A 23572-nucleotide genomic window follows, 5' to 3' on the forward strand; every position below is an offset into this window, starting at 1 on the left:
AGGTGTTTTTTTTTCTTCTTCTTCTTTTTGTTTTTGAGACTAACAATATTCTAAGATATTAGAAGGGCAAGAGTCAAGTTATGCATCTTTCAGTTTATGAAACATTTCTATGGGACCACTATGCGATGTAGATATTCAAGATATTCACCTGCCCGCAGGGATCAGGACACAGACTGGTAAATGCTAACCCATCCACTCCAGAAAAGAGATCAACAATCATGCAGTCTGAAATAGTTTCAAGAAAGGTTTTGTTGTTCTTATTTGTTTGTTTGGGGACCTCGCCACGAGGCTTGTGGGATCTCTGCTGCCCTACCAGGCATGAAACCCACGCCTCCTACAGTGCAAGCGGGGAGTGTTAATCACTGGATCGCCAGGCAAGTCCCTCAAGGAAGATTAGAATTGGGTTCGATCTTAAGGGATCTGTTGGATACTGATTCTGAGAAGGAAACAGAAGGGTTACTCCAGGGTAGAAGGTGTGGAGCAAGAAAAGCAGAAGCGTGTATATTCCTGAAAATCGGTGTATACATTGTCACAGAGCTTGAGTGACAGTTTTGTTCATCCGCTGACATTACTGTAAAGGAAGGCTAACTTGGAAGTTTAAATGTCCGAAGTAAGACCGCCGGGTCAAGCAGCGATGAACGGTGATCCACGCGGCGATCCTGGTGCCTCTGAGGCCCCTTAGCGACACTCTCGAGTCCTAGTACCTGAAACCACCACAAGTTTGAGGCGTAATCATTCGCCTCTCTACAACACTCGGCCAAACTCTATGATTCCCGAGGAGGCGCGACGCTCACCTACCCGCCGCGCACGCGCGACGTCCTCCTTTCCGCACAAAGGCTGCGGGAGGAGGGGTCGGCTCAAGCGCTCTGAGCTTCTTAGAAAATAGGGTCATTTTTTTCGCCTCCTGGCGCCGGCCGGGTATAGACACGCATGCGCCGTGCGGACGTATGAGACTTATTTCACGTGGTGGTGACGTAATGACAGAGGAGGAGGTGGCCCAGGAACGGAAGCCGGGAGGGAACCAGGGCGGAAGGGGACTAGGGCCAGGTTTGTGTTCGGTTCCTTGGCGGGGCTGGGGTTCCGATGTGGTCCCCGGAACGGGAGGCCGAGGCTCCGGCCGGGGGAGACCCGGCGGGCCTACTGCCCCCGGAGTGGGAGGAGGATGAGGAGCGCATGTCCTTCCTGTTCTCCGCCTTCAAAAGGAGTCGCGAGGTGAACAGCACCGACTGGGACAGCAAGATGGGCTTCTGGGCGCCGTTGGTGCTGAGCCACAGCCGCCGCCAGGGGGTGGTGCGCCTGCGTCTGCGGGACTTGCAGGAGGCCTTTCAACGCAAGGGCAGCGTCCCGTTGGGGCTGGCCACCGTGCTGCAGGACCTGCTGCGGTGAGGGCGGGCCCGGCCGGGGGGCGGGGCGGCTCCCCATGGGCAGCGACCCAGGCAGTTCTCCCGGGCGCACCGCGCCCAGTCCCGGGTCTGGCTTCCAGGAGTCGTCTGTGTTTGCTCAGTGGGCTAAGGAGGCCAGGTTAGGGGTGTTTGGAGGGAATGGGAGGTGGAGTACGGAGGAAACTGAGAGGCCAGGATAGCCTGATTAGATGCAATCCAGACGATAAGAGGAGAAGCCAGCCTGGCGGAGGTGACAGTGATCTGTACTGGAATCCCGTTATGTAGGGGCTTCCAAATGTGAATAACCCCACAACAGAAGGTCTACGAGACAGGATTTATTGAATTAAGGAAGGATGGAGCTAAGAAGAAAGTAGTGGTGGGGGAGAGGTGTGTAGGGACCTTGCCAACAGCCCCCCGGCACAGGTATTGTGTCTGGCCTGTCTTGGCTTGTCCTTGGCACAGGCTATTTAGAGTGGAGGACATGACTGAGTATCTTGGTGATCCGAGAAGGTCCTGTAGGTGCTACCTGTGCGACAGGTGCAGGGTTTTTCTAGGTTCCTGAGGCTGGTAGCATGAACATCTAACAGATGAAAGTACTTTGCTGTGTGAGGTATTTTGCCTACATCATTTCATCTGGCTCCTTCAGCAGTCCTGCGGTGACAGAATTATCCTCTCAGACAGAAGCAGCTGAGTCTGAGAGAGATGCAGCAACTTACTGGGGGTTACACAGATGGTTAGAGGTTATGGCAGGGCTGCCCCTGGGGTCTTCTGAGTCTCAAGCATTTGCACTCATGTTGTATATGTCATATCCTGAATGGCCTCTCTAGCACAGTGACTTCATCGGGGTCGGAGACTGAAGAAAGCCAACTTTGATATGTTGCTTTTAGCTCAACCCTCTTCCCAATTAAGAGATCTTCTTCCTCCCAGCCCCCTTCCCTTGACTGACATTGATGGGGCAAGGCATTTCTGGAACTTCTCCGTTCTAGGACAGTTTCCATTCATGCGCCACATGGGGCACAGGGTAGACAGTAACTGAAAAAGTCAGTGAGGGGCAGGAAGAATCTGAGCTTCCTTATTACAACAGGACCATCCTCTCCCACTTCCTACCCAGAGACCTGTAGTACCTCTATTTCTCCTCTCCTGACTGCTGGCACCCCACTGAGGCCTCCTGAAGTTTGACAGGGTCTGGGACCTGAAGAATTTCTGAGGGAGACATTTTTCCATAGAAGCAGCATAGCAGAGTAGTTAACAGCTTTGATTGAGGCCCAGATAGCCTGGGTGCAAATCCTGGCTCTGCTGTATGCTAAATTATGTGACTGAGGAAAAAATATGTACCTCTCCATAAGCCTCAGTTTGATCAGTTATAAAACATGATTGTACTTAGATTTATTTTGTGTATTTGAAGAGATACTCCTTAGCACCCCTTAGCACAGTGACTGGCCCATGGGAAGCATTCAGTAAAATTAGCTCCTTATTACTAGGACTTTGAAATGCTTGTGCCTTATCTACACCCAAACTTAGGACTAGCAGAAAACCCTTTCTCTGAACTGCTTTGTCTTCATCCTCATGTCTTGCCCTTGATACTAATCCCTTATTGTTTTGAGCTCCCTTCGTCAAGGGAAGTCTTAACACAGGCCCTGTGGCCTCCTGTGTCTTTGGAGCCTTATCAGAGAGCTTGCATTTTGGAGCCAAATTATAGTTTAGCTTTGGCCTCTGTCATCTTCTCAGTCCCTCAGTTTTCTCTTGCCAAAAATTGTGAGGCTTGGAGCTGGAGCGTAAACAGCATTACTCACAGTAGCTGACATGAAGGTGCCTAGTAAATGGTGCTTATGAAGATGATGATCACATTCCCTTTTGGGCTAAGGAGGGAGGTGAATCCATTGCAGTAAAGCCTACCACCTGCCCTTTTCTTTCTTCACCGGCAGTCGAGGGGAGCTGCAGCGGGAGTCCGACTTCATGGCCAGTGTAGACAGCAGCTGGATCTCCTGGGGAGTCGGAGTCTTCCTGCTGAAGCCCCTCAAGTGGACTCTTTCCAACATGCTAGGGGATCATAAGGTTCCTGCTGAGGAGGTGCTTGTGGCTGTGGAGCTTCTTAAGGTGGGTGCTCAGGAGTGAGAGGTCTGGGTGTCATCTGGGGTGATGACAGGACCCTCCACGTTTCTTGGGTGGCTTGGGTGAATCATTAGAAAATGAACCAATCTTTTTTATGGGTTGACAGAGCTGATAACTGAGTTTATCTGACCTTCCTTTTGCTATACTTTGTAGCAATGAGTTGTTGGTTGGACTTGTATCTTTCAAGGGTGAACCTCTATCTAGAAATTGTCAGTTACACACAGTTGAGTAATTTCTATATTTGTAGGGATTAATGATAAACTAAAGTTTAGAAAACTTGGTTGCCATTTCCTCTCTCAGCTTTGCCCTCCCCTAAATCAGTAAACTGGGCTTCCCTGGTGGCTCAGTGGTAAAGAACCTGCCTGCCAGTGCAGGAGATGCGGGTTCGATTCCTGGATGGGGAAGATCCCCTGGAGAAGGAGATGGCAAACCACTCCAGTATTCTTGCCTGGGAAATCCCATGGACAGAGGAGCCTGGGTCGAAAAAAAGTCCATGGGTCCCTACAGTCCATGGGTTGAAAAAGAGTTGGGCACAACTGAGTGACTAAACAGCAACAACAAATCAGCAAACTAGGCTCAGATGTTCTTTCTCACTTACTTACCACCAGCAAAGACACCACCAGGCTCTTTTCCTTTCATGCTCGTCTGGTCATTCAGCTTCCTCCTGGCCTGCCTTCTGTCCAAAGCCCAGAGCATGCAACTGATGCTGGACTGCTTCTCTCATCTACACCCTTGGCTCCTCTGCAGCTCTCAGGCCACACCAGAGACACCAGCAAATCAACCACCTTAGATCAGCCCCATGGTCCTTCATTTCTGCTGGAAAAAAATGGCTCTGTCCCCAGGAGTGGGGCCCCTTTCAAAGTCCCAGCTTTAGGAGGGCCCTTGGAGCCACTCTGCTGCCTGGTGTTCTTGTCCCCTGCCCCCCACACATGCGCTTCATGTTCTCTGCAGATACTGCACTGAGAACATAGAATCCCCTTAGTCGCACTTCAACTTTCTGTCTTACCGCTTCCAATTTGACCTCCTCTCGGCCCTGCTTCCTCCCCAAGCTCAGAGGATGCAGTGTCCTTCCACTGTCCCCTATGCGCCCAGCCCTTAGTGGCATCAGTGACCCCCCGATCTGTATATTCCTTCCCCCTCTTTCATGCTCTCCTTCAGCCTGTAAACCCACCCCGTTTTCCCATCTCAGGATGACTCCTGTGGGACCTGGGGCCCCGACTGGTCACTGCTGTGTCTCTCCTTCTCAGGCAAGCTTTGCTGTCCCCACATCTTTACTTCCACACACGCTTTTTTTTTTTTAAGATTATTTGATTTTATTTTTGGCTGTGCTGGATCTTCGTGGCTGCGAGAGGGCTTTATCTTGTTGCAGCCAGCAGGGGCTGTTCTCTAGTTCTGGTGCACAGGCTTTACACTGTGGTGGCTTCTCCTGCTGCAGAGCACGGGCTAAAGCCAAATGGGCTCAGTAGTTGTGGTGCATGGGCTTAGTTGTTCTATGGCATGTGAGATCTTCCTTGACCAGGGATGGAACCTGTGTCCCCTCATTGCAAGGCAGATTCTTAACCACTGGACCCCCAGGGAAGCCCTCCACCTACTCTATAACCCTGGGCAGACCTGCGTCACCCCCACCACTCCACCTGACTGTGGTGGGCAAGGTTATAGTAACCTTAAGTGTGTGTGTGTGTGTGTGTTTATAAAGTTGACTGAACACAGTGTCTATAAAGTAGACTTGCAGACTGGTTATTTTTGAAACTCACCAAGCCCAACCTTCCCTGATGGCTCAGTGGTAAAGTATCCACCTGCAATACAGGAGACCTGGGTTTGATCCCTGGGTTGAGAAGACCCCCTGGAGAAGAGAATGGGTACCACTCCAGTATTCTTGCCTAGAGAATCCTAAGGACAGAGGAGCCTGGTGGATTGCAGTCCATGGGGTTGCAAAGAGTCAGACACAACTGAGTGACTAACATTTGAATGCCGTAATCGCTTGAAGTTCAGCCTCAGAGCCCTGGAGGCTTCCACACAGCTGGGGCCAGGTCGCAACCCCCTGCCCCCACCCCATGAGAAGCTCCAGTTTCTCTTCACTCCGACAGACAGCCCTCCTCCCTGCCACCTCAGCCTGGGGATCAAGTCTCCAAAACCTACCTGCTCTCCCTGTCCCCTGGGATTTTTGACTAAGCAGCGTGCATCTTCTTCAGGAAAACACCTCTCCCCCTCTGCACTACCCTCTCTCTCAGCCTCCAGGGCTCGGCCAGGGACGCACAGCTTGGTGGTTTAAGTGGTTCTGGGCCAGCCCTTTCCCTCCTTGTGGTCTTCTCCCTCAGGTGTTCTCCAACCTGGAGCAGTGGGGGGTCCATCCATTTATCCTCACAGTTGTGGTTTTGGACTCAGTGTTTTGAGAGCAAAGGCAGAGGTGGGGGTAGATGGGAGTGGAATCACAGAAATCTTCTAAGAACCAACAGTTTTTGACAGCAGAGAAGTCTAATCCTCTTTAGATAGAGAAATAAATCTGGCTCTTCAGGGGCATGGACTGTTAATGTTAACTCTGTGTGGCTCAGACGGTAAAGCGTCTGTCTGCAGTGCGGGAGACCCAGGTTTGATTCCTGGGTCCGGAAGATCCCCTGGAGAAGGAAATGGAAATCCACTCCAGCACTCTTCGCTGGAAAATCCCATGGACGGAGGAGCCTGATAGGCTACAGTCCATGGGGTCACAAAGAGTCGGACACAAGTGAGCAACCTCACTTTCAGCTTACATCACTACACAGAACACTTTGATGCTTAATCTCATTCGATGACATCTGCTACCAAATATATGATGACTTCAGATACATGTTTTCTCCTGGGAAGGAGACTTGTCTTCATGTGTGAAAATAAAGGGTCTTATCTGGATATTTTTATAAAACCAAAGAAAGCCTGTTTCTGAGGTAAACTGGCTTTCCCAAGTCTAAATGCAGAAAGCAGCCAGCAAGTTTTAATCTTATTTGAAAGAAATACAAAATAGTAAAAATTGCCCATAGAGTTTGTGATTTGCAAAAATTGTACAAAGAAAGTTTCCTTTCTGTTCATCCCATCTCCACCTCTTTGGGTACATTCCCTTCCCAGTTCTGTTTGCAGAAGCACACTCCCTTCTTATTGACCTTATTATATTACTTTCCATTTTATCTTCTTTTTGGCATTTAGTACTTTCTGAAATTCTTACTTACTTGTATTTTATCTTTCTCCCCCACCAGAAGGGAGAAGTTTCATGGGGCCTGGGAACAGTGCCTGGTATATAGTAGAGAGTCAGTAAATATTTGTTAACACAGTAAGTGAATATACACATGCACAATTTGTTGTTCAGTTGCTCTGTCATATGTGACGTCTTGGCGACCCCATGGACTGTAGCCCACCGCCTGGTGGGCCTCTGTCCGTGGGATTCTCTAGGCAAAAATACTGAAGTGGGTAGCCATTTCCAGGGGATCTTAACCAACCCAGGAATGGAACCTGTGTCTTCTGCATTGGCAGGTGGATTCTTCACCACTGAGCCACCAGGGAAGCCCATATACATACATATATAAATGTTACCTTATTTTACCTATTGGTCTACAACCAGCTTTTTTTTTTTTTCCCCCACCTTAATCTATCATGAGCACCCTTCTAGGTCCCTACATGATACAGATCTACTTCATTCTTTTGGATGGCTGCATAATAATCAATGGACTTGCCACAATTTATCCAATAGTTACCACACAGATGGATATTTAAGTCATTCCAATTTCTCTCTGTTACAAAGAAATACTTCTTTGACAGCCTTGTGCCTACATGTATACTCTTCACTTTTTTCTAGAAATGTGTATGCACATTTTAAGTTTTAACAGAAATTACTAAATTACTTTTCAAAAGTTTGTACTAATTTATGCTTTCATGAAGATTACATTAAAGTACCAGTCTCCTCACATCCTTGCTGGCAGTGGATAACACAAGTCTTTTAAATATTGTCAGTTTGATGAATAAAAATACTTCCTTTTTGGAATTTGAGCATTTTTTCACCTATTCACTGGCCATTTACATATTCTCTTCTGTGAATTGCCTCTTTATAGCCTTTGCCTGTTCTTATTTTGGATTCTTTGTCTTTTATATTATTGGTAGGAGTTTTCTATTTATTAAGGGTGTGTGTGTGCGGGCTTAGTCACTCAGTCATGTCTGACTCTTTGCGACCCCACAGACTGTAATCTGCATGAGAGACCCAGGTTTGATCCCTGGGTTGGGAAGATCCCCTGCAGGAGCGCATGGCAACTCACTCCAGTATTCTTGCCTAGAGAATCCCATGGACAGAGGAGCCTGGCTGGCTACAGTCCATAGCGTCTCAAAGAACTGGACATGACAGAGAAACTACACTTTCATATATATATGTATATAAAAGATATATTTAGTATTAAGAATTTAATATTGTCTCTCAGTTTCTTGTTTTAATTTTTACTTATGATGTCTTTTACCATATAAAAGTTTTTATATTTCTATAGATTTTTCAAATTTTCCTTTTTGGCTACTGAATTTCTGCTCTTACTTAGAAAGGCGTAACTTTTCTGCTCTTGCTTAGAAAGACATAACCCTCTACTTCAAAGGTTAATAAGATTTTTTTTTAAAGCATTTTCTTCAAATATTTTATGCTTTCATTTTCTCAATTTAAATTTTAATAATGTAGTAGGTATTTTTGTATATGTGGTAAAGAAGACTCAGATTTCATGCTGCTGCTCATGACTATTCCTCTTCCTGAGATGACTTTCCCACCAACATCCCACCTAATGACTTACCTATGGGATTCTGCTCAACAACTATTATTTTCTGAGCAGTTGCTGGACTCCTGGGTAGTCCTTCTCTATATTTTCATAGCATCCTATGCATACTTCAGTACATATTTCCTATTTGCAGAAGACTGAAAGTGTAATTTGCACAGAGGAGGAAGACCGTGGCATTGTTTCTTGGAACCTATGTTTCTTAGACTTCTCATCTAAGTCTAAAGATTCCTAAATTCTCACAAAAATCCCATCCCATACTTCCCTCTTGGGGCACTTTCTAGACTTGGTACTATTCCAGTTTGCAGGATTGCCATTTGGCATAAAAGTGGAGAGACCGGGACTGGCTGGGAGTTTATAGACATTATCTCCATCCACCTTCTCCGGCTTGCCAATGACCAGTGAGACCGACTGGTCCAGGATCACACAGGCTGGCCTGAGCACCAGCCTTGGCTCTTCATCTGTGGCCGTGCCACCACGCCACACTGCTTCCTTCTCCCCTTAGGGGCCCATAGGCAAGGGAGATGCAGGAACACGGAGTCCCAAATGGAAGGGCAAGCCCAGAGCTGGCTCCCAACATACCATGTGCCTTATTTCACCCATGCTCACCAGACATTCCTCCAAGGTTTAAAAAAAACATGACTCCTTTTTCCTTTTCCAAAGCTGAGGACAAGGTGGGCGCTCCGCTGCTCTTACCTCGCGTGTCACGTGACCGTGGATCTGAAGCACAGGCTTAGGGCTCTCAGGTTTCTGGGGGCAGGAATCCCTCCCCACAAGCACTTTGCACTTCCCCTGCAGGAGAAGGCTGAGGAGGTGTACCGTCTGTATCAGAACTCCCCGCTCTCCTCGCACCCCGTGGTGGCCCTGTCAGAGCTCAGCACTCTGTGTGCGGGCTCCTGTCCGGACGAGAGGACCTTCTACCTGGTGTTGCTGCAGCTGCAGAAAGAGAAGCGGGTCACCGTCCTGGAGCAGAATGGGGAGAAGGTACGGGAACACTTTCCTTCTCACCCCACTCCCCGAGACCTTGTCCACTGTGTGCTGACATAGCTGCCAGAACCCCTGCCCAGGGGTTTCTCAGCATTCGGGGTCAGAGCAGCAGTAAGTTGTCCCTGTCCCTTCAGATCGTGAAGTTTGCCCGAGGCCCCCACGCTAAGGTCTCTCCTGTCAACGACGTGGATGTCGGGGTCTACCAGCTGATGCAGAGTGAACAGCTGCTGTCCCGCAAGGTGGAGTCCTTGTCCCAGGAAGCCGAGAGGTAACTCCCCCTGAGCTGAGTGCCCCAGACCTCACCCTGGCCAGACCTCAGAGCCGGCAAAGCACTGGCAACCGTGGGCTCTTTAAAAAGAAGAATTAAGGTTATATTTCGCTGATTAGGAAAGTACTAACTGCTCAGTGCAACAGTCACAGAAAGCACCAATTATCACAAAGGAAAATAAAATGAATTCTCCCCTACAAGTGCGGTGTTAGTACTGTGTTTGTGTTCTTCCAAGCCATCGTCCATTTAACCAGTGCTTACTGAGCCAGCCCTTAGCTTGGGGATATGTTGAGTTGGCCGAAGAGTTCATTCAGGTTTTTTGGTAAGATCTTACAGAAAAACCTGAATGAACGCTTTAGCCAGCCCAATAGTAGTGAATGCGCCAGGTATAAACAGCCTTCTGGGGGTCTTGGTAAGGGACCCCTGCCCTTCCCCTCGGATGACCATGCAAGACATCCCTGCTGAAGACATGTAAGCACTTCCCCGAAAGGTAGGATATATAGATGTGGAATCAGAGTGTGCTTGTTCACACCCTCTTACAGCGGGAGAATCCCCACCTTGTGGGAACGCCAAGGTCATTGGAGGTATTAGGAAGTCATTCCCTGCCTGCTGGCTTTCCAGGTGGTGTTAGTGGTAAAGAGTCTGCCTGCCAATGCAGGAGACATAAGAGACTAGGGTTCGATCCCTGGGTTCGGGAGACCTCCAGAAGGGGAGCATGGCAACCCACTCCAGTATTCTTGCCTGGGAAAATCCCATGGACAGAAGAACCTGGCAGGCTATAGTCTGTGCGGTCACAAAGAGTCGGACACGACTGAAGCAACTTAGCACACCCTACCTGCCAGCTCCCAGGATGGCAGTCTGTCTTTAAGGCACCTTGTCGATCTGTTTTCCCTCTCTATGAATTGAAATAACTTTTCCTTGGTCATTTGCCTCCCCCACATGCAGACCTCCCCTCCCAGCTCATATTTCAACCTGCTGCAGGGGTTTGGCCATAGGCGGTTGGGCATCGTTTTTCTGGCCACTGGGTGAAATGAATTTGCCCTTCAGATTTAAAAAGTACCTTCACCAAAAGTGCTACTTGTGGGGACACTTGAGGACCCTGCCATCCCCCTCCTATGGCCTCGTCATCTTAAGCTGTCCCTTTGTAGGTATAAAGAAGAAGCCCGCCGGGCATGCCGAGCAGGGAAGAAGCAGCTGGTAAGTTTTGTCTCCCCAATCCCCACCCCCAGCTGTGTCCTGGTGCCCTGGGATGGCAGTGAGAGGAGCCCAGTTCAGAGAGCAGCCTTCTCAAGGCTAGAGCAGAACATCTGTGGGTGGCCCAGGCATCATGATGGCTTGCTTTACAAACCAGGGGTGGATCTTACCTTCTGGGAAGGGCTCTCTTCCTTGGGCCCTTTGGCCTACCTGGTTTGGTGTTAACCATGTCCCCATGCCCCACTAGGCCCTGAGGTCTCTCAAGGCAAAGCAGCGGACAGAGAAGCGCATCGAGGCCCTGCATGCCAAGCTGGACACAGTTCAAGGCATCCTGGACCGGATCTATGCCTCGCAGACAGATCAGATGGTAGCTACTGCCCCTCTGCCCCAGTGCTTGGCCAGTTCTGTGCGGTACCCGCCCCTTCTCCCTTCCACTGAGGCTTTGCTGTCTGGAGAAGGCTGGGTTCTTTCAGGATATGGTTGGGACTGCCTTTGCCCCTCCTGTTGGGAAGTTTTGGGCTCAGTTGACATGGGGTGAATCGTGCTTGGGTAAGGGGAAAAAAACCAAAGCTGTCTTCTGGAGACAAAACAATGTAGTCTATATTTTGCCCAGTGCTCTTTATCTGCACTGACCACTGCTTTCTCTTTAGGTTTTCAATGCCTATCAGGCTGGGGTGGGAGCGCTGAAACTCTCCATGAAGGATGTCACAGTGGAGAAGGCGGAGAGCCTTGTGGATCAGATCCAGGAGGTATGGGGGTTGGGTAGGGCACGTACCTACACCAGACAGTTCTGAGGACAGAAGTGACTTTGTTGTATTGATACTTACTTCTTTCCCCAACTGTTGACCTTGTGAACTTAAGGATGCTTCCCCCAGTTCTCAGATGGGACAGCACCACTTTGTAACCCTGAACATTGAAACCCAAAGACTGAGATCCCCAGAGATGCATTCAGAGTTCATGGCCTGGCGCCTTTCTCTTGCAGCTGTGTGACACCCAGGACGAAGTTTCTCAGACACTGGCTGGCGGGGTGACCAATGGCCTAGGTGAGTTGACAAGATGATTCTGTCGTCTTTCCTTTCTAAGCAGACTTCGCCTTTCTGCGTGGGGATAGGTCTGGCCAGGATCTGTTCTCCTAATGCAGGCAGGGCTCTCCCCCATCTCCGGGGCTTCTCTGCAGGAGTAATGGGAAGGAATTGGCCTTTCCTCCTTGACAGGCTGTTGACCAGCCCCTCAGCACTCCAGGGCCCCTTAATCCCTGGACGTCTTCCTAGGGCAAGGAGAAGCAGGGTCAGTTCCTTGGTGTAAACAAAATAAACCTCCTCAATGACTTAGCTCTGTGTGTGGACAAAGAGTATCCGCTCGAAGGTGCCCTTTGCCTCCCAACTCACACGATTGATTTATTGATTGATTGGCTGTGCTGAGTCTTTGTTGCTGCTCATGGGCTTTCTCTAGTTGCAGTAAGCGAGGGCTGCTCTCCAGTTGTAGGGTTCAGGCTTCTCACTGTGGTGGCTTCTCTTGTCATGGAGCGCGGGCTCTCTACAGCGCAGGCTCAGTGGTTGTGGTGCATGGGTTTAGTTGCCCCACAGCCTGTGGGGTCTTCCTGGACGAGGGATTGAACCTATGTTTGCTGTATTGGCAGGCAGACTCTTAACCACTTGACCACCAGGGAAGCCCATCACACAGTTTTTTTAAATAATCCTTCAAGAAGACCTGGGCATCTTTTGTAAGGCTGAGCTGGGTTTGCTGTCCACAGTCCTTGATCATTAATGCATTTCCTCCCTGGACTTCCTCATGTCCTTATGTCGCCTCTTCTTGCCAGACTTTGACAGTGAGGAACTGGAGAAGGAGTTGGACATCCTGCTTCAGGACACCACCAAAGAACCTTCGGATCTGCCCTACAACCCCCAGGAGACGTTTTATATCAACAGTGTGCCTAACACTAGGATCTCAGATGCCGAACTTGAAGCTGAACTTGAGAAACTGTCCTTATCAGAGGGAGGTAGGGAGCTGTGTTCCAAGGGTGGCTGGTGGGCTTGTGACCCTCTGGCTCATGGTTAATGGGTCCCAACACGCTTGCTCCATCTGCCAGGGTACCAAATGGGGGAAGGGAGTCCTGGGCTCCTTATTTATATTAAGACTCAGTCCCTTAAACACTGGGGTGCTTTCATCTGAGAGATCTGCCATAGAGTTCAGCCATTTCTTCTCCCTGCAGGTTTGGTCCCAAGCAGGAAATCTCCAAAAAGACAATTGGAACCAACTCTCTAAAGCCATTGTAGGACCCTCAAGTGAAGGACCCTCACATCAGAGAGAGACCAGGCTTGCGTGTGTGTGTGTGTGTGTACATAGTTATTTAAACGAGAAACTCGGAATGTGTTGGGAAGAGGAGGAAGGACAAGCGCTGCTGCGTCTGGATGCCGCCACTTACCACGGGCACTGAGAGTTTCTGGAAGCGTGCGCCCGAGGCGTGCTGCCAGCAGAGTCATGGCCCTGCCTTCTCATCTTTCTAGTGCCACAGTTTATACGGTTCTGTGTGTGCCCTGTCGTCTCTCATAGCCTGCAGTCCTGCCACGGGCTCAGTTAGGTTTGTCTTCCCCCACCAGCCTCATTTTGGCCAGCGAAGGCGAAAGAGTTTGTGCAGCTTTGCCAAATCAGAGTCTGTCCTCATGGCCCCTCCCCGCGCCCCACGTGTTTAGAGGAGTTTATTCTGTCTGTTGGTCCGGTACACAGCTCCCAGCCCCTCTCTGTTCCCTCTGGTAATGAGAAGGAGGAGATTCAAACAGCTGCCACTTTAGGGGAGAAATGCACAGCGTAAAACAAGGGGGGAAACACCAGTTCCTTCCCATTACTCCTGTGGAGAAGCCCCGAGAGCGGGGAGTGGGGAAGAGCCCTGCCTGCACTGGGGCTCCCTGGGGTCCATTGTCAGATTCTCCAGGTGTTCAGAAAGAGAGGTCACCTCCAAGTGGCTCAGAGTCGTGACAGTTGGAGAGGGGTCTCGTGGGGTTGATGGCCATAGCTGCCTCTTCCGTGTTATGCAAAAGAACATCTGTTGACTGGAGAAAGGGTTACTCTGGGTCTTTTGAACTTGACAGAAGCCCAGGTGACTACAGGGCCCCAGGAATCCGAAACCCATCTGCTTTCTTAAAAAGGTATCTTTGCCTTGCCCCCATGGTGAATAACTTAAATATAACTTTAACACAAATCAGAAGAATCCACACAACAGCACACCTTCCCTTCGTGAGCCTGGCAGAAAAACACAGGTTCTTTTGTTTGAATTTCAAAAGCATCTTATGTTGTGGCCCAACGCTCAGGGCAGGGCATCTGAGCCAGGATGTGCAATAGAAGCAGAAGACAGTGGCCTTGGCCACGTCAGCTGTGTGCTTCCCCGGTCCTGCTCTGCACCCAGCCCCGCCTCCTGGAGGCCCATCTTCCTACTTCCTTTGACGAGTAGGGGAGGATGGTGGGGGGACAGGCAGGAGAGGGTCTGAATGTGCTGGCAGCAGGGAGAAGACCGAACACCAGCCACACCGCTGCCCTGCTGCAGTCCCAGACGCCTGCCTGGCCCCTGGCCCTGCCCCTCCCACTGGGGGTGGCGGAGAGTGAGGGGAGGCATCTGCTCCAGGCCAGGAGCATGATCACTGTTCCACAAATTTCTCTCCCACTCGGCCTTGGGAAACTGATATGCTGGGGGTAAAAAGAAACAATCACTATTTTTTCTTTTTTTATCTGGTAAATAATTAAAAGAAAAAGCCCAAGCGCTTTGTCTTCCTCTTTTATTTTTTTCTCCTTTTGAACTATTTATTTTGTATTGGGGTATATAGGCTTCCTTGGTGGCTCAGTTGGTAAAAAATCTGCCTAAAATGTAGGAGACCCAGGTTTGATCTCTGGGTGGGGAAATTCTCCTGGAGAAGGGAATGGCTACCCACTCCAGTATTCTTGACTGGAGAATCCCATGGACAAAGGAGCCTGGCAGGCCACAGTCCTTCGGGGCACAAGAGTCAGACACAGCTTGGCAACTCAACCACCACCACCATACCCGATAAACAATGTGATAGTTTCAGCTGAACAGCAAAGGGACTCAGCCTTAGATGTAGAAGTGTCCATTGTCCCCCAAACTCCCCTCTGATCCAGGCTGCCGCATAACACTTAGCAGTGTTCCATGTGCTATACAGAGGTAGGTCCTTGTTGGTTATCCATTTTAAATCTAGCAGTATGTACCTGTCCATCCCTAACTCCCTAGCTATCCCTTCCACCCCTCATCCCCCCACCCCCCAGCAACCATAAGTTCAAGATGTCTGTTCTTTAGGTTGTCCAAGTGCCTTGTTCCTGCTCCCCCATCCTCCCCTCCAGCATACACACTGGTGCCACAGGAGAAGGCTGACTGGCTCCCAAGCAGGTGTCCTGAGTTGCTGTGAAAGTGGGCAGCCTACCCTATCGCTCTCTCAGGCTGACACTGTTATTCAATGACCTCCTTTATTTAAGAGTCTGCCATCATTTTCCTTACTGTCTTCTTTTCCCAGCTCTCTTTCCTCTGCCTGTATGACCATATTTTAGCCTGGCACCAGTATTTATTCAGCACATGTTGCAACTGTGGGGTTTGTCATCCTTGGGGGAGACAGGCTTTGAACCTGAGAGCAGAGCTAGAACAGACCGGAAGTTCTGCCGCAGCACTAGGTACGTCAGCAGGTGAACCAAACAGGAAAAGGAGTCACGAGGAGCCTGGAGCAGAGACGGCTGGAACAGAACAGAGTGAAGATCCCTGGGTGGAGAAGATCCCCAGGAGGAGGAGAATGGCGACCCACCCCAGTATTCTTGTCTGAAAAGTCTCACAGACAGGAGCCTGGCAGGCTACAGTCCATGGGGCCACAGAGTAGGACACAGCTGATAGACTGAACACAGAGTGAAGTTGGACCAGGTTCTCCAGTGTGGAGCTGTAGTAGGGAACCCACTCCACCTCCCAAAAAAGTTGAGTGCCCAGACTATGAGCCTCTTATCTGTTCTCCTGTTACTTTCTCCTGCTGACCTGAGCTGCTAAGGAGTCCTGGTTTCAGTGTTTCAGCCTGGTTCTTCACTATGGGACAGGAAATTAAAAGAAGAGGTTTGAGTCTAGGCTGGATCAGACTGAAGACAGGAAGCCACCCTCTGGTGGGGACTACATTTTCAGCATGGGATCCCCATGGGGGGCCTGGGTCTGGCCTCAGGATTCTCCTCTTGGAGCTGACTCAGTTTACTAAGGGAATTGGTGAGTTTTCCTCTGTGTGGAGAGAAATCACATCTATGGAGCTGAATCAGGTTCAGACACGGCCCTGTGGGGTCCAGACACACAGTATGGACTTTAGGGCTCAGGGAGGCTTCATTTAAAGAGGCTACAGCCAGGTTCTCATTTCCCTTGAATACTTCCTTGGGTTTTTAGAATCTTGTCAAGTAATCTATGAGTTTTAGAATATCATTTTTCCGTGATTCCACTGAGATCAATCACGTTGAGAAAATGTAACGATCAGGTGGGGACTGGTCCTGACTGGGTATCAGGAAATCTGCAGTTCTCACCTTGTTTGTGAGTGCTCAGTCGCTCAGTCGTGTCTGACTCTTTTGCGACCCCATGGACTGTAGCCCACCAGGCACCTCTGTCCAGGGGATTCCCCCCCAGGCAAGAATACTGGGGTGGGTTGTCATTTCCACCTTAGCCACTAACTAGCAGCTTTGGAAACCGGCCTCTCACTTCTTATCTGTAAAGAGGAGCAGACAAGGTGACTCTGGAAATTCTGCCTCTCTTAAGGTCCCTCTGGGTGGTCTGCTTCTCCCTTCTCTTGAATCCTTGCTGTCTTGTGACTGGCATTGGGGAAGTGCCACAGAAAATGCCTGGAAAAGCAGCTGGGGAGTCCCTAGTTCCTGCCAGCTGGGGACATCGATGTGTGTGAAGGGTGTTGGGTGGGGTGTGTTGCTGGGAGCAAAGGTGGGGGGGGGGCGGTGCAGCCTCAGAACCTTCTGGGCCTCCCAGAAAGCAGCTCTTGGCCAGAGGCCTGCAGCTGGGTGGGCTCTGAGGTTGGTCACCCAGTCATGGGAGGGCCCAGGAAGAGTGAAGCTTATGTGATAGTAACTGTTGCCTGAAGGGTGGAGAGAGCATCCAAGGTTGAGTAGACCCCCAGAAAGAGATCAGGATGTTCTAGTTCAATCTGCTGAAAAGTCATCAAGGCCATTGGAAAAGAGCCATTTAGAAGGATGTGGCCACTGGCAGAGCTGCTGACGCAAAAGCAATCCAAACTCAACTTGGCCTTGGGGTTGATGGGGGAGTTTGGCAACCCTCTTTTCTTTTGAAGTATTTTATTGTTTTCTCTACCAGCGTCTCATTTTGACTCAAGTTGCAGCTACTCTTTGGGAGAAGTGGGGTTCCTTTTATCCTCCTACATGGAAACAATAGGTACCCAATACCCAAGGATGAGAGTCTGAAGGAGCCTCAGCAATTGGAGGCAAAACCATGTTTTCATAGACAAGGACATGGAAGCTTAGGTGACTGGCCCAAAGCATAGAGTTCACGGGGGAATTCAGGGCTGCTAACTTCCAGGCTATTCTCTGTGTTACACTAGGCTCTTCCTAAGGCCAACTGTCCAAACCACATCACTCCAAAGTACTTTCTGTGGTTGGTGTTGGGTACATGGGTGGTTGGTGTCAGTCGTGTCCGTGCTTTGAGCTGGCAGATCAGCTTCCTCTGGCTGTCAGCACTGTGATTACACAGACTTCTGCGGGTAGAACACCTCCTAACTGGCTGACCAGTTTCCAATTTTGAGGAAAACTGAGGACAGTCTTCACATGGTTCCTTTGCTGATAGGCACTATAACTTGAATCTTTTTTATTTGTATTTTGTAGCAGGCACATCAACAGTGCAGAAAATTTGCAGTTCTGGGCTGCACACCAGTTCCTGAAGGAGCCAGACTCAGGGCCCTCATGAGATAACCAGTGGGTGATTAGATGACACCAACCATTCCCCCAAGGGACCCCCAAAGCATGTCATGAACTCCTGCTGCTTACTGTTTAGTCACTCAGTTGTATCCAACTCTTTTGTGACCCTATGGTCTGAGCCCGCCAGGCTCCTCTGTCCATGGGATTTTCTAAGCAAGAATACTGGAGTGGGTTGCCATTTCCTCCTCCAAGGGATCTTTCCAAGCCAGGGATGGAACCCATGACTCCTGTGACTCCTGCATTGGCAGGCAGATTCTTTACCACCTTATACTGCAGCATGGATCACACCTCAGCTAGAGATTTCCATTGCTCTGCATGTGTGGTGAACGTCGGCTGGCTTACTGGGTGATCACATGATAGGCTAGCCTAGAATAATAGAAACATATTTAGATTATACATGTCGGAAAAGAATTCAGGCATGCAAAATATTGTGCTGCAGTTCTAAACCCAGGAAAGTTAAAAATGAACAAATCCAGGTTTTTGTGCCTGTGATATATGAACTAACAAAGCAGTAGAGGAAAGAAGAAAATTTAATTTATTTATTGATGTCCATGCTGGGTCTTCATTGCTGCCTGCGGGTTTTCTCTAGCTGCAGCGATTGGGGGCTACTCTAGTTGCAGTGTGAGGGCTTCTCATTGTGTTGGTTCTCTTATTGCAGAGCACACGCTTTTAAGCAAAATCTCTGTAGTTGCGGCACATGAGCTTAGTTGCTCCATAGTATGTGGGATTTTCCTGGACAAGGGATTGAACCCATGTCCCTGCATCAGCAGATTGATTTTTAGCCACTGGACCACCCGGAGAGTCCAAGAAGAAAGTTTTAGACTGGGTCCCTGCTTTCCAAGAACTTAAAGTCAGAGGAAGTGTGTCTTAGTTTAGGCTGCTATAACAAATGCCACAGATACAGTAGCAATTTTTCTCATAGTTCTGGAGTCTGGAAGTTGGATATCAGAGTACCAGCATGGTCTAGATCTGGTGAGAGTCATCTCTCTTCTGGGTTGCAAATGGGCCCTTCTCACATCCTTACATGGTGGAAAGAGGACAAGGGCAATCAATGTCTGGCATCTCCTTATAAAGGTATTAATCCCATTCATGAGGGCTCCACACTTAGAGCCTGATTACAGTTCCTAAAAGCCTTACCTCCTAATGCCATTATATTGGAGGTTAGGATTTCAACATATGAACTTTGGGGAGACACAAATGTTCAGCCTATGGTAAAGGGTAATTCCAAGATATTAGCACAATGAAGGATTAGGTGGGCTGCCGTCTCTGGGGTCGCACAGAGTCGGACACGTCTGAAGCGACTTAGCAGCAGCAGCTGCAGCAGGCATCTGCAGGGCAGTTGGTGGCTGGGTCAGCAAGAAAATCCCCAGTCTTGGATTCTGGCTCCTACTATAATGCAATTGCAGTACTTTTTCTCTGTTCTAATCCCAACAAGGGCAAGAGTTGTGATTCTGATCACCCTACCAGATTTATGAAGTGCACATACATGACATGCTGTTTCTTGTAAATTGCAGTTTTTCTGCAAGTTTTCTATGAAGAATTCTCTTTGATTATAGGAGAGGATTGGAAAAGAAACTTCCAGAAACCAGAACCGAATTTGCTTTTGTTTACCAGGAGAACCAGAGCTTCTGGGAGTGGGGCCCTTTCTAGAATGGACCCAAATTTCAGCTGTCTTTACCAATTTCCAGGATTAGAAGCGAGCTGTAGGCATTGTCCTGGTCGCTAATGAGAGGATGACAGGGGAAGAGGTGAGCTTCCGTGGCACCCTGTTCTAATGCTGTCACTGACTCTGCCTGAGGGTTCTCTGCCGTCAGGCTTCCCCAGACCCCTCCCTCGTCCCAGAGGACCTCTTCTGGTCCTCCCGAGTCCAGCGAGGGGCCATGGTGGGAAGAGGTAATCTTTCTAGATGAAAAAAAAAAGGCTTTAAAGTCGGGGTTCTTGTTCAGAGTCGCACTTGTCCAGTCTCAACTCGGTTGGCTACTATTGAGGCTTGGAAGGGGCTGGGACTTGGGGACATGGGGATGGGGCACGGAGGGGCGGGGACTGGGAGGGGGACTCGGAGAGGGATCACAGAGGGACAGGAACTCCAGGAGGCTGCACGGAGGGGTGTGGACTCGGGGAGGGGGCGCGGACTCGGGGAGAGGGCGGGGACTCGGAGAGGGGGCGCGGAGGGCGGGGACTGCGCGCAGTTCGCCCTCAGAGCAGTTCCAGCGCCTCTGGCACTCTGGGACTCAGACGGGACGGAGCTCAGCTCGGGTCCCCGGGCCTCCAGGGAAGAAGGTGAGAGCGACTCCTGCGCCCTGTGCTCCGGGGGAAGTGGGCGGGTGGCTGCCGGGCCGCAGGGCTCTGGAGCGAGGCGGGCCTCTTTACCAACGCTGGATGCCAGGCGCGGGGAATCTTCAATCAGGAGTCTCTGGAGTCGGATCTCGGGTGTAGGGTCCCGGGGGAAGGCGACCGGGGAGAACGGAAAGTCCAGTAAGATTGGATCCCTGGTCGGGTCCCTGCCTGTCCCAGATATCGCTTCCCTCTCCCGCCGTTTCTTGCGCCCGCATCTTTGCTGCTCCCACATTGTTCCCCGGCGCAGACTCTGGGCCCTTCCTTACTCACTGTTTGCCGCCGGTGCTGGCGCCTACCGCCCTCCACGTTGAGAGGAGACCCGGAGTCACGCACCATGACTTCCCCGCTCCCCTCACCGTGTAAATTCCGGGATGCCCTGTTCTTCTCGCCGTGCAGGGACCTTCTCCCACAGCAGGATTCTGCCTGGGGCACCTCTTCTGCGCTGGGAAAAGGACCCCGCAGGAAGCCGGGCAGGGTGGGGGAAGGACCTGGCTGATTTTAGGGAGGGGGCTGGTGCATCTCAGAGGATGAGATGGCTGGCTGGCATCACCGAAGCAGTGGACAAGAACTTGGCAAACTTCGGGAGATGGTGAGGGACAGGGAGGCCTTGCGTGTTGCAGTCCATGGGGTCACAAAGTGTCGGACATGACTGAGAGACTGAATACACACTGGTTCCTCCATCCTGACCTCACGACCTGACCCTTGTCCCTCTTCCCGGCCCTGCGGAAACCTCTAGAACTCCTAGCCAGGAGGCCTTCATGAAGGTACCAGAGGTGACAGATGCCCTGGTCCAGAGGGCAGGGGCAGGGGTGAGGCAGGCCCGCTATGCATCGTTGGCATTGGTGCAGAGCTCCTCTGATTTCTCACCTGTATGCTGCTGGGAACCGTCGTGGTGTGCGCTGGCATCTTGCACTTGTTCCGCCTCCATGCACTCCAGCGTCACCAGTGTCCTCCATTTCTCCTGGTGGCTCTGCTGGTGACGCCTTGGATAGTGGCCACCCAGGCAGCCAGAAACTAGCCCTTTGGGGACTTATGTGACATCTCAGTGGCCTTTGGCATCATGTGCGTCACCTCCTCCACCTTGTACTTGGGCCTCAGCAGGTCAGCCCCTTCCACTACCAGCAGCATGGGGCCTCCCAGGGTTGTTCTAGTGGCCACTGTGGTGACCTGGCTGTCTTCAGTTTTCCTGTCCTTTATCCCTCTCTGACATCAGGCAAATGGGGCAGGTGACAGAGGACAGAGTCCAGCCTAGCAGTGCAGAGCTCCCTATCTGGGTTCAAAGGTGCACCACTCAGCCTTAGCTGCATCCCTGCGGTGGCCTGCCTGATGGTGGTTGTAGTGGTAGCGATGATGGTGGTGATGGAGAAAGGATGATGAGGAGAGTGAATGTAAAGGTGGAACCCTCTCAGGCTAGGCATGGTAGTCAGAACTTTAGAGGGAATCAACCTCAGAGACCAGAGTTCCAGGATGAGGCTTAGAAGGGGAGTCTCTTTTGTAAGATCACCCTGTTTGTGAGGGACAGAGAAGAAACCAGGAATCTAGTGCCATGATTCATATTCCTGTTGGGAGTCATTTAGACTAAAGGCAGCCCCAGCAACCCAAGGTCTATCCCTGGTCAGTGGCACCCTGTCCACATAGGTAGGGGCTGCAGAACCAGTCTTGAAGCCTACTTGGTTAAGCCATAATTTTTTTTTTTTTTTTTGGTTTGGCCAGACTATGCAGCACACAGATCTTAGTTCCCTGATCACAGGCCAGGGATGGAACCCATGCCTCCTGCATTGGGAGCAGAGTCTTAATCACTGGACTGCCAGGGAAGTCCCAAGCTATTATTTTTAACTTGTTTGTTGGCACATAATTTAGTTGGCAGATTAACCAGCTCATCTTCTGGGGGACTTGTGGATATGAGTCAATAGCAGGTAAGTTTTGAGGTGGTGAGATAAGAGGACCATAGCACATGCGGATGCTAAGGCAGTAGGCTTGGAGTGGGTGCTGGTGGGCTGAGGGGACCTGAGAGGTGGGTGGAAGTCACATTTTGGAGACATGTTCTGCATAGGGAGTAACGCCTTAATGCCAAGTAGGGAGTAGGCTGAGGGCCCTCAGAGCCAGGCTCTGTGTGGACAGCAGGGGCCCCAGCTCAGCCAGGACCCAAGGTCACTAGGTTAACATTGTAACATCCTTCCTCTCCTTCATAGGGTGGAGGTTGAGCAAGCAGGATGGAGTAGCCTTTTCTGGTTTTTGGTCTACAGATTGTAAATAGGTGGTAGAGAGATGTCACCATCTAAGGTTGGCAGCTGGATCTGTGATTCTGTGGCCCTGGCCCCTGGTCTGTGGCTAGAGGAGATCCGGAGAAACTGTGATCTAGTTCTTTTAGAACTAGAGCACCCAGAATGCCTCACCTGTATGCAGGGAGCCCCATCTCCACCAGTCTTATATCACGCTAGGTGTTTTACATGGGTTTTCTCATTATGGATTAATTCATCATTAATTAACTCAGTGAGGCCAGCACTCTTAGCCCCATTTCACAGATGAAGAAGCTAAGATGGCAATAATACTGCAGTGGGTTGCCATGCCCTCCCCAAGGGATCTTCCCGATCAAACCCATGTCTCCTGCATCTCCTGCATTGCAGGGGGATTCTTTACCACTGAGCCACCAGAGAAGCATTGGCCTAGTACAGAGTAAGCCAATTCAACACGTCTTAGCTCTCAGACTCATAAGGGCCTTGTTGCCCTTCAGACTGGTCTATCCAGGGACCCTCTGAGTTCATTGTGGAACCCTCCTCTCTTGCCAGTGGGTGACCATGTGGGACGTTCTAAGAGATGGGTAAAGCAGAGTTTGCATTTTGTTTTAGATAGTGTCTGTATCTGGATGAACCATCACATGCTTTTCTATACCTCTCTGAGTCTGTGCCCTCTGCAGTGTGCTACTGAGAGACATTAGATTAAAAATAAACATTAAGATCCTCATAGTCAAATACTGACTGATAAATAATGTAAAGACATTTTAAAGGATTAAGCAAATAAGAGTCAAATTTTCATTAGAAATTCTTCATTTCACCCAGTTCTCTTAGGAAAGAGCATCTATAGTCTATTGCAAATTCACTTCTAAGTGTTGGCTAGGCTAGATCATGTGATAGTCACTAAAAAAATATTATACATTTTTCCTGTTCTCTCTCTCTCTCTCTTTCTATATATATATATATATATTTTTTTTTTTTTTGGGGCTGCACCACACAGTATATGGGCTCTTCGTTCCTGACCAGGGATCCAACCCACGTCCCCTACATTGGAAGCACTAAGTCTTAACCGCTGGAAATCAGGGAAGTCTCTTTTCCTGTCTTTTTTTTTTTTTTCCTTTTTTTTTATTCTTCATATCCTTGTTAGGGCAAAAGAGATGCAGTTTTTCTTTTGGTAACTTTTCAGTTCAGTTCAGTTGCTCAGTTGTGTCTGACTCTTTGCAACCCCATGGACTGCAGTATGCCAGGCTTCCTTGTCCATCACCAACTCCTGGAACTTGCTCAAACTCATGTCCATCGAGTCAGTGATGCCATCCAACCATCTCATCCTCCATC

The 23572-nt window shown here is 49.9% G+C and overlaps 1 protein-coding gene across 2 annotated transcripts; it reads left to right on the forward strand.

Annotated features, from left to right (window-relative positions):
- The first annotated feature begins 1015 nt into the window (after window positions 1–1015).
- Window positions 1016–14464, forward strand: CHMP7 (charged multivesicular body protein 7). 2 transcript variants are annotated; one of them, XM_086416441.1, is made up of 10 exons: window positions 1016–1382; window positions 3308–3479; window positions 9062–9247; window positions 9385–9518; window positions 10667–10715; window positions 10960–11079; window positions 11363–11461; window positions 11695–11755; window positions 12532–12711; window positions 12925–14464. In XM_086416441.1, exons 1-10 carry the CDS (start codon window positions 1084–1086, stop codon window positions 12975–12977), a joined length of 1353 nt encoding a protein of 450 aa, XP_086272567.1. In that variant the 5' UTR covers window positions 1016–1083; the 3' UTR covers window positions 12978–14464. The 2 variants fall into 2 exon arrangements, with proteins under 2 accessions (XP_086272567.1, XP_086272569.1); XM_086416443.1 differs by having other exon boundaries at window positions 1016–1047.
- The last annotated feature ends 9108 nt before the right edge of the window (window positions 14465–23572 follow it).

This window comes from Bos grunniens, chromosome 8, assembly GCF_055505025.1.
Source record: "Bos grunniens cultivar Pamir isolate PY7600 chromosome 8, Bosgru_T2T1.0, whole genome shotgun sequence".
In the NCBI taxonomy this organism is placed as follows: Eukaryota; Metazoa; Chordata; class Mammalia; order Artiodactyla; family Bovidae; genus Bos; species Bos grunniens.